Genomic DNA, 11,362 nt, shown 5'->3' with positions numbered 1-11,362 from the left:
GACTGACAGGAAGATCATCCAATCAGAAGACGAGATTATCCTAATCAGCCAATCGGTGTTGAATGGGGCGGACACATACTTTCCCCATTGAAAACAGTCTCTTGAAAAAAAAAAATCAGCCAGGAGCCAAATGGCATCTTTATTCTCAAAGAATTTGCTGCTTTAGATTGCAGTTAAATTGTTAATAATATTATTTGATTACTATTCACATAAAACATAATACAACATTTGAACTTACAACAATACTGCCTATGTATATCTATACTTTTGTTATTATTTTTCTTCTTCCTTTTTTGTTTATGTGCTGCTGTAATTGAGTATATTCTATTCTATTGCACTGTGTCCCTTTGCTTCATCGTCTCACTGAGTGTCTATTGGTGGAAGGAGGTCCTGACCCCTGGGAAGATTTATTCCTTCCATCCTGTTTTCGAGTCTGGATCTGCCATCTTGGGAACTGGTGCAGGTTGGAAACACAAACTGTAGGAAGTCCCTCACACCCTGTTGTCTGAATAGGAGTCACGATCTACCACGCACAGAGGAAGTTAAGCTGTTCCAGCAGCTGACCAACTTCCCTAACGGACAACAAGAAGGAGGATTATTATTGGGTGGCTCAGCTGCTCACTGACCAGAAATCATTGTGAAAATGAGAATAGAGCTCAGAATATGGGACAGGGCCTAGACAAAGACTTCTTCTGTCTTTGTCATAAAACATTAGAACATCCCCTCTCGTCTGACTTGATTCACATGTCAGAACAATAATAATTCACACAAAAAAGGCAAACACTCACTCCAGATTGTCCACAAGACAATATAATATAACCGTAGAGCTGTTTATGTGTGATTTCACATGTTTGCTGATGACATTGCTACTGTCACTTTACTGATGAATAAGGCTCTTTGCTTTATTGATTCTTCCTGCAGCTTTGATGCTGCTGAGAAATTGCTTTTTTAAGCTGCATGTTATACACTCACAGTTCAGCGAACAAAGAAGTACAATCTGTGTGTGTGTGTGTGTGTGTGTGTGTGTGTGTGTGTGTGTGTGTGTGTGTGTGTGTGTGTGTGTGTGTGTTCTGACAGAGCAAAACTATTGATTTATAACCAACACCGGCACAAGCGTTCACATTTCTCATTTTAGTCTTTTTGTCTGATTCACATAAGAATTTTGTTTTTGCCTTAATCTCTGATTTGGTGGAACACGAGCCGATGGGGTGGTTTTGTGGGAGACTTTACGTTTCTCTAATCACCATAATAACACGAGTACTCCTCCCTGAGCTCTGTCTCCATGGTCACCACTCACACATGAAAAACACACAATGAGGAGGCTTGGATGTGACTAGCACATGCATCTGCACACTCTTACACACCTCTGCACATTTTTGTCCTCCACATGAATGGAAACAGCTGATCTAATTTATTGCCTCATGAATAATGCATGTTATGGTAATAGCATTAATGTTTGCTCTTCAATCAAGTGCTGCTTGTATACACACTACAACACACACACACACACACACACACACACACACACACACACACACACACACACACACGCTCGCACGCACACACACACAGGCACTCACACACACACACAGGCACACACACACACACACAGGCACACACACACACACACACGCACACACACACACAAACACACACACACACACACACACACACACACACACACACACACACACACACACACACACACACACACACACACACACACACAGACAATAAGACTAAAAGCCAGCAAATCCACATTGTTTAATTTCTCTGAATTTTTATTCTTAGAATAAAATACTATTTCAGATCTGTTTGAGGTGCAGAATATTCAATTTTGCCAAACAATAAAATAAAAATAAAAATCTATTTTCTAAAAGTTTTCTGATCACAATAACAGCAAACATTCAAAACACGTCTGTTCTGGTATTTTCAACATCAGATGCAAACATGTGCACACCCAGAATGTTGAAACTCAGTCTCTCTGAGCAGCTCAAACACCTTCTTTGCTTTGTTTTATTAATAAAGACCCGAGTGTGAGTGCAGGCCAGCTGTTCACTCAGTGATCATCGGTGCGGTGTCTGAGGTGGTGTCTGGCTCTGGCTCACAGTACCCACCTATCTCTTCCATCTCCCTCTCCACAGGCTCCTCCTCCACCCATCGGAACCATATCAGTCTCCTCTCCTTCCACCTCCTCCTCCTCCTCCTCCTGTCTGTGTCTTCAGGCGCTGCTGTCTGATGCAACATGGCCTGGTTGCTCTCGCCTCTGTCCTGAGAGCCAAGGTGGCGGTCTATGTCTGAAACTGCCAGCCCCTCTCCCCTCCTTCCTGTCCCCGTGTGGAGGAATGAAACGATGCTGTGTGACTCAGGTCTTTCTGTCACATGGACATGTGTCAGGCTTTGATCGGTGATGCTCTCTGGTGGACTTTTCAGAGACTTGACCTTTTTTTTCTTGCTCAGCAAGAAGTTGAATAGAGCTGTGAGCATAAGCATTGACCCTGTAGAGATCAAATATGTGCATTTTATTTTTTCAGAACAAAACAGTTTTTATAATAAAAACAGATCAATTATTTATGCCTGGATTCCACGTGGCTGCTTAAGTTTCACAGACCCAGTTTTCTGTGGCTGAAATGCAACACCAGCAGTACATGACACAGTGTTTATTTTAATAATTGATGTTGTTAATGATAGTGAAATTTTACCTGGAATAACGGCGTGCCACACCAGCACAGGGTGCAGGAAGCAGACCACTGACATGATGGAGTAGTAGAGGAATTTATGGAAACCTCCAACACGAGCCATCTTCTCCCACAAGACAAACACCTGCCAGTTTGGGGGACAGCTGCAGAGAAAGAGAAATGGCCAGAAGTGTGTGTGAGTATTATTGCGCCCTCTTCAGGCTAAAACTCTGCACTATATTGAATTCGAATCAGGTATTGCTAATGGTTAAGAGGAGGAAAGTCTGAATTTTTAATCCCTTCCTCCTCCTCTTCAGGGAGGAGCAGAAAGCCACGCCTCCTATCGCACACATGGACACAAATAGCCTTGTAGCGCTGATGGAGAAGTAAAGTTTCAGGTTCTGCAGGAGTGGCTAACCACTTGTTTTAATCAAATCTGCTGGGAAACATCCAAAACCTGCAGGAATCTTACACTTTTGATATGAGCACACCCATGCTAGTTCTACAAAAGGCTGAAACAATAGTTTCATGCAGCACTACACTAATCACTTAACTCCAACACACAAAATATAAATCCCTTTTCATTCCCCTCCCCCCTCTTCCACAGTTAGCTTCACAGACTGACATTAATTTAATGCAGGTTGAGTCAGTGTTCATGCTAGGTTGGTGTGCTAAACTGACTGAGAGTCAGCCCCCCCCCCCCCCATATGCTGGAGACTGACTCATATTCTTGTTGATCAACAGCTTTCTCTTGTGCATTTTTAACTCTATTAGTCAATGCTCAAGGCTTGTATAAATGATTCATTTTACTGAGGCCAGGGGAGGGACTTAATGGAAATATAAATTATATACGGGATGGTGCCCATCTCGTCATCAGAGGGTTGCAGGTTTCAATCCCACTCAGTCTGTCGCGGTCGTGTCCTTTGGCAAAACACTTAAGCCACGTTGCCTGCTGGTGGTGGTCGGAGGGACTGATGGTGCCAGTTTTCGGCAGCTCCTCTTCCATCAGTGCGCCCCATGGGCAGCTGCTACTTATGTAGCTCATCACACCACAGTGTGTGAATGAATGGGTGAATGACTGGATGTGCTGTGAAGCAACTTGGGGGTTATAGAACCTTATAAAGCGCTGCACAAGCCATTTACAGAACAGGGTCAAGTAGTTACATTTAATCACTTTAAAATTACTTTAAAAATTGTCATCTACGTACTCCATCTTTAATCTACATAGTCCTCACGGTACACTTCATACTCACGGTAGACACATGGACAGTAGAGCGTCCAAGAAGAAGGCCAGCTCAAACATCATGATGCCCACAGATGACGAGCTACAAGGAGAAGTTGACACAATCTGATTTATCGTTTTTTCGCACTAATGCATAATGCATCTAAGAAAGTCAGTGGAAAAGTTTGTGTGTAATGAGAATAAACAACCATGTCTCCCTGGAGAGATGATTTCTTGTTGCTCTGCTGGAGTTTGGCCATGTTACAAAGATTTATTAAGAATAGGAGGAAGACGTCTCTCTTTCCTGCCCTCAACAACATCCTTTTCACCCCTTCTCATCTCCCTGCAAGTGTGTTTATTTTCAGTTTGACAGATCATTAAAGCAGCTACTTTATTGACTTCCTAAAAGCACACAAGCTCCAAAAATATGGAACATCACAGTTTTCTCTCAGAGTTTACATATATACTCACATTAGATAGATGCCAAGGCTGTTGAATTCTCCCTGTTGTACTGTTTCCACGCCCACAGCACACAGCACTGGATAAGAAGAAGAAGAAGAAGAAGAAGAAGAAGAAGAAGAAGAAGAAGAATTATTTTTTGAATATTAGCGTATTTAGTCCACCAGATGTCAGGCTTGGCTCATGATTTTTTTTTCTGTCAAAAAGCTGAAACATCTCAACTAATCCCATTTCTACTCAGCAATATCCCCTTACTGTACGCTGTTTTGTTCTTGTTTTAATTTATTTATATTTTACCATGATTAGATTAGGTATATTTTTCATTTTTCTATATTGTATCATTTTAGGATTTGTCATGGATTTGGTCCTTTTGCCTTTTACCACACAAATCACTGCAGTTATTTAAAAAAGCAAAATCAGTCAATAAATAAATAAACTATGACAAAATGTCAACAGAGTTTTTGTGTAAAAAAAATGCATACACACAAAAACAATTAAAACTTTAAGAAATGAGATGTATTTTTACTACTTAGAAAAGTTTGAGACCATGATCTACTTGTATTAATTTATTGATAAAGTCAACTCTGTGACAACATTTTAAAAGCTCTACAAACATCAACTCTTGTCCCAGCGATCAGTGGTGATATTTCCTCTAAAAAACTGCCTTAGACACCTTATTTCTTCATCAAAATCTGGCAAAGGGTGTAATGTGATGAATAACAGTTAACCCTCTCAGGCTCAAAATAAGTTTTGATAAAAGGATGAGTAACTAAGTCCTTCAGGGGTACTTCTGAGTGAAAAAATGCTCATGAAATACGTATGTGGAGTAACCAGGTAGGTAGGTTTTAACGTTGCAATTCTGCAACGCCTGCCTCCAGAGGGTTAACACAAACAAAAGAAGTCCAACAAAAACTGGGCAAGGACGACTGAGTTAGTCCCAAATCAAAAGTACAAAGTGAAAGCCAAACTGTTATTTTTCTGGTGGTGGTAAATATTTGGTCTTCACAGTAGAGAACAGCAACAAAAGAAAGCTAAGTCTTTTCAGCATCTAGAGTTTCGGAATTAGCAACAAACCAGATCCATTTCTGAAACTATTTCTGCACGTTGATGGAGTAATAACAGAATCTTCAAGCTGCAATGCACCAAAAACGTTTTTAAAAGATGTGAGAAAATAGAAATTGAACAACAAGGAGAGTCTCCAGAAAGATTTCACTTATAGAGAGATGGATGAAATAAACAAAACAAAATTTTGTGAGACGTGTTAAAAGGATACTTTGCAAATTTTTCATATTTTTAAAATCTTTTTCCTGAGCCAGTATGCGCTAAAACGACCCTTTACGGGTTTAATGAAAGGCCACCCAGCCCCTATCGCCCCTTGTGACCAGAATATTCCACTTGCAACTTCAGACTGGCGGGTTGTTCTGTTGGGACATCCCCGGTGCTGCAGTCTGCTTCCAGCACTTTTCCTGCATATTTTAGATCATGCACACAGCTAATTTGTTTAATCTAGTGATGAATCATTCCTGTAGACACTAATGAAGGCTGGGAAACATTTCAGCTGTTAGATCAAGGTGTTAAAAAGCCAAACACACAGTGAAGAGATATATTTTTCTTTCGGTTCTACAGATGGATACTAGAGGGCGCTAAAAGCAAGCCAAAACTGCATTTAAACAGCATATCTGCAAGAAAAAAAGGTGAAGCTAAAATAATACTTGTCTCAAAAGACAACTTAACCCCCCAAAGGGTTAAAGCTGAGAGACTTACACTGACCTACTAAATGAGGAATTAGTGGATAATAGCCAAATATGGCCGAAGTTACAAAACAGTCATTAAGTCTCTGAATAATAGGTGGTGACAGGAATGGGTTTACAGGCTGTGATTCTGTTAAAGGTTTGTAACACTGAGCCATTGTTTTCCTTAGAATCTTTTGCAAGTAATAAAATATAAGAAGTACATTTAAAATATGTCAAGTATATATAAGTTATAAGTCATGACCTTCGACTTTAATCATATTTTTAAAATTTCCTTATAAATAAAATCAAACCATAGTTCTCAAATTTGAGTTCTGACCAAAAACCTCTTTAAATCCCAAAGTAAAAGTCCCAACCCGTCTTCTCCCTGTTCTTCGATAAGCATGGCTATGCAGCGATCACAGCAAAACACATGGAAGCAATTTCTTTGGCTCGTTTTCCAGAACTTCTGAGATGCAATCTCCACTGGAGGGAAAACAGGAGAGGGAAGTGGATTAATGGTTTCTGGTAGTTTTGGGGGAGTGTTTGAGGAATTAACACTACATATAGCTCAGCTGGAAATTAACATATACACGTTTCCTGCTTATGTCTATACAGCACACACACACAGAGGCTAATGAGCCAACCCAGACACGCAGACTTGTCAACAGGCAGCCAGTCAGACAGAGGCACACACACACACACACACACACACAAACACACAAACACACACACATACCATAAACACACATATACACACTCTCATGAAAACAATGCACACAATGGTTTTGTGGGTGTAAATGTATAACAGCTTGTTGTGTTGAGCCCAATAACCCAGCTGGATATGGAGACTAAGTGCTGGTATGATGTCAGGCGCATGTCTCTGAGTTAATACTCAGTGTCTACAGCTGTTTAAATTTACAAAATAAGTGTTTCATATTTTTTTAAAAGCAAAAAAAAACAGTGGAGTTTTTTTCTCCTGTGCAGATTTAAATCTGCCGTTCGTAACCGGTTCCTGAGAGCCTGAGGGAAACTGAGGTGGAAGAACGATAGCTGCACCATCAAGTGTGCCTTCATATGTGCTGTATATCGGCCATGAGATGGTTTAGTGTTCTCAGAGGTCAGGAATGCAGTCTGCCAACTCCAAAACCTGATCTCTTTACATATTTAATCAGTCAAATTTTTGGAACTTGTTTGTAAACGGGATGTACATCATGTCAGCAGAATCAGAAAAGGTTGCTCTCTCCACCAGACTTCTGCTGCTAATACCATATGTTTGAGTTTTGCTTTCTAGCATCAACTTAAAACTTTACAGAAAGGATCTAAATTCCAACAGTGATTTCAGGTTTCAGCACTTCTTTCACATTCATCGTACCTGTTGCCGTAGAAACACCAAGGATCCTGCAAGCACCCTCGACAAACATCCACCACATGGTCTCCGAGTTTCCCATGCTCATGGATACTTTTCTCCTTCACTCTGTAAAAGTGTAACTTATCGTTGGTTCAAGAGTTTCCAATTCATCCTAGAGGGAAATTTGACTGACAGGTGGATGGATGGCAGTAAAAATAGTGTAATCCATCTGTGCCAAGATGCGGAGGAGCCCCTTGGGCTGGACGAGTTTATCTCAAAAGGGTTTGTGACTCGCTGCTCCTGTTGCTCCATTAACTACTAATCACACACACACACACACACACACACACACACACACACACACACACACACACACACACACACACACACACACACACACACACACACACACCAAAAATAACTTCCATAGAACTCTACTCAACTATCTCATCATCCCGTTTTTTCAGACGACTCTGGAATCTGGGTGATGCCGTATTCCCGAGCAGCAAACACCTTTATTCGAGTCTCCAAGTTCCCTCCAACATCCACCGATCACAGGTCAGTTTAAGGGAGACTAAGCTTCGATGACGCACAACTACAACTTGCGTCAGAACGCAAACAACTCTTTTCCACTGGTTTGCAAATACTACTAACAAAATCCATTTGCAGTTCCTTGAACGTGCCAGCGAATGTGCTCCCATTAAGAGTAACAGAACACTGGATGTTAAATACAGTAACACATAAACAAACAGACCCCCTTAGACACAGTTGCATACGCATGAATGCACATCTATATAATGTAAAGTTTGGCTGAGGTGGAAACTTGTTCAGACACAACAGAGACGAGAACTTGGAATCACAATGTTCAAAAACACACACTCACACACTCCTGCAGGGGCCAAACTAAGCTTTATAATCTCTTTAATTCCCAAACAAAGACATGTTTGTGTTTTTGTACCAGTTTAGCTCAATTCTGGCTTAGCAGGTTATGTGTAACACTCAAGGCACCAGGTGACTGTATAAACTATAGGCATGCACTACTAAAAAACACGTCTCCTTCAAGGCCGAGACGAAATACGTTATTACAACACATTTTTAACTAACAGAAGTAAATGCTTCATTTTATTGGCTAACCGAATTGCTTGTTTGCATTTCTATCGCTATTGTAGTCATGAGACCTCAAGATGAAAGCGGCAACTAGGTTTTTACAATTGTATTGCTAAAAACAGAAACCCTCAGAGGAAATCAACTTTATGCTTTATGTGCAGTTTACATTTTATTTTTTAAAAACTAGAAACAAACTCAACAGTTTAACCACATATTTGATTTGATAAAACAGATAAAATGAAACTCAAAGTCTGTGGTTGTCATGAATAACTCACACGCATGTTTACGCTTTCGTGCATCGCTCACATAAAATAGACAGAGATGGGACAGGAATGCAACGGAGTTCCCGCAGCAGCCTGTGGACAGTTTGTTGTGTATTTTTATTTGACATGTTTGGTCCCTCTGATTAGTAAAAGAACACATTTTCTTTTTAAATCAGTGGTTAAAAACATGTTCTGTTGTTTTTGGGGGGATTTTTGATTAATTTTATTGAAAACTGTCAGCTAAAACACCAAAAACACAGATACTACACTGCAAAAACGGATTTCTAGGGAACAGAAAAAGTCTACTTTTTAAACCTAAAAATAAATCTTCTACAAACAAAAAAATTCTTCTCTATGAAAAATAGCATTAGTTAAAGTGGCAGTGGCGCTAGGGGGCAGTACATATATTTTGGGGTAGTTTTACACCATATTGCCAAAACATCCTGGAAAATGTTGTTACCTGTAGAGCAGAAAGCATGCGACCTCAGCATGACTCCTCAGAATCGATCCTTCAGTTAAACCCAATGAGGCAATGTAATGCAAATGCTAGTTTTCTGGTGCTGTACTTTCCGGATCCGCTCAGGGTCCTGCGCCTGCCGATGTCATCATACCACTCAGCCAAAATACCTTACTCTCTTACAGTTTTTTTTACAGACGTTAGGACTCATTTCTCAATACTAATGTCACTTTTGCTAGACACTTCACACAGTTCTCCTAACTGAGTTTCAGCTAGGTTAAACAGTTCATTTCACATTCAAAATGCACTACAAACACCAAAACACTTCATTCAGGTCTCAAACTCATTCCTCCAGAACACTAGCAAAGGTTGACAGCCGACAAACACACTTTGTCACCCACAAAACAAAGACCTAAAAAACACTAACAACATGTAGCGTTACATGTTCTTGTGTAACACAAGGACACATCTCTGTTCATACTTCCAATAGATGTTACTGGAATGAATCAGACATGATGCAGAATTAATCAATATTTCATGTTGTTCATTTTTAATGGTATTTGTTTTTGCACTAAGTACTTCCAAAACACAAGACTTTGTAAACACAACATCCACTGATACAGATTCAATATGCTAATCTACTCGGTCTTCTCCATTTGGCCACAGGTTCTCATCCACATCACATCTTATGTCATCTAGGGCAATACACCTAGGAAAGAATCTTCAGGCATGCCTGATCCATCCCTGGCAATCTACTGCTGATATGTCCAGGCATCCAGCGTACATTGCATCCAGAAGGGACATTTGATCATGTGGATGATGGCCGTACACCTTCCACCGCCATGAGGCAAAGAATTCCTCTATGGGGTTGAGGAATGGAGAGTAAGGTGGGAGGAAAAGTGACTCCATTCTGGGATGGGCCACAAACCACTCTGTGACTGCATGGGAGTGGTGAAATGCCACATTGTCCCATACAATTATATATGTTGGCTGATTTCCTTTGTCCACATCCCTTTCCTCACCTAGCACAACCCTTCCATAGAGATCATGCAGGAACGCAAGGAGCCGTCCAGTGTTGTATGGCCCAATTACTGGTCTGTGTAACAGCAGTCCATCAGTAGATATTGCTGCGCACATTGTGATGTTGGCACCCCTCTGGCCCGGGACATTCACTGTGGCTCTCTTCCCAATCACATTCCTCCCTCGTCGCCATGTTTTGGCCAAGTTGAAACCTGCCTCATCCACATAGATGAAAATGTGGTGTGTTTGCATGCCTTCAATCTCCATGACTCTCTGAAAACAATCCACAAGGCAACATAAGCGGTTACATTACTGTAGTAAAAGTGTACAAATTGTCTTTGTGTGTGTTGGTATTGTTCATTCCTGTAACAGTTCTTACCTGGACATGTTGGTTCCTGAGTTGCTTGACATGTTCAGAGTTCCTCTCAAAAGGCACAGTGTACAAATGTTTCATCCTGACCTGATGTTTCTTCAGGACTCTAGAAATTGTTGTCAGGCTTACACTGTGAATATTTGCAAAGGTAACGTTGTCTGCCAAGATACTGCATCTGATCTCAGTGAGCTTTATCCCATTGTTTCTGATTACCATCTGATCAACAATGGCGGTTTCCTGCACATCAGTGAACATCCTTCCTCTCCGTCCTGTGTGAGGTAACCGTTGAGTCCTTAGCAGAAATGCAAAAACAATTACACATAACATTATTTACATCTGACATGTGCAACTGAGTCACATGCCCTTGCAGAATACAAGTTACCTGTTGGTCTGCTGGAAAACTCTAACAATAGATGCCACTGTAGAGCGTTGCAGATTCTGCTGCACTCTCTGACCAGCCTCTCTCATTGAGAGACCATGATTTACTACATGATCAATTACAGTAGCTCTGATCTCATCTGAGACTCCAGCTCTTGATCTTCCTCTTATTCTTCTGCCACCACGCATATGTACTCCTCGCCTTCTCCCAGCCTCTATTCTTCCTCTTTCAGCCACTTCTCCATTTCTGGCTGGGTCCATGTTTACATCACAACACAAACCTATTCAGCAGTTGACTTCTTTTATAATGACACTGAAAGTGTA

At 40.8% G+C, this 11,362-nt stretch overlaps 1 protein-coding gene across 1 annotated transcript; it reads right to left on the bottom strand.

Annotated features, from left to right (window-relative positions):
• Nucleotides 1-1,762: 1,762 nt before the first annotated feature.
• On the bottom strand, nucleotides 1,763-7,750 carry tmem72 (transmembrane protein 72). Its single transcript, XM_015944251.3, has 5 exons — nucleotides 7,465-7,750; nucleotides 4,372-4,438; nucleotides 3,932-4,003; nucleotides 2,703-2,842; nucleotides 1,763-2,498 (listed from the first exon to the last, which is right to left on the bottom strand). Exons 1-5 carry the CDS (start codon nucleotides 7,544-7,546, stop codon nucleotides 2,056-2,058), a joined length of 804 nt encoding a protein of 267 aa, XP_015799737.3. The 5' UTR covers nucleotides 7,547-7,750; the 3' UTR covers nucleotides 1,763-2,055.
• Nucleotides 7,751-11,362: the final 3,612 nt, after the last annotated feature.

Source organism: Nothobranchius furzeri, chromosome 12 (genome assembly GCF_043380555.1).
Source record: "Nothobranchius furzeri strain GRZ-AD chromosome 12, NfurGRZ-RIMD1, whole genome shotgun sequence".
Lineage (NCBI taxonomy): Eukaryota > Metazoa > Chordata > Actinopteri > Cyprinodontiformes > Nothobranchiidae > Nothobranchius > Nothobranchius furzeri.
This window is presented reverse-complemented; position numbering and strand designations above follow the sequence as displayed.

Excerpts from the sequence above, each read along its gene's own strand:
- tmem72 (XM_015944251.3), bottom strand. The coding sequence starts at position 7,546 with ATGAGCATGGGAAACTCGGAGACCATGTGGTGGATGTTTGTCGAGGGT. Across the intron at positions 4,439-7,464 it reads TGGTGTTTCTACGGCAACAG|TGCTGTGTGCTGTGGGCGTG; the intron begins GTACGATGAATG and ends CTTCTTATCCAG. Across the intron at positions 2,499-2,702 it reads GTGGCACGCCGTTATTCCAG|GGTCAATGCTTATGCTCACA; the intron begins GTAAAATTTCAC and ends TGATCTCTACAG.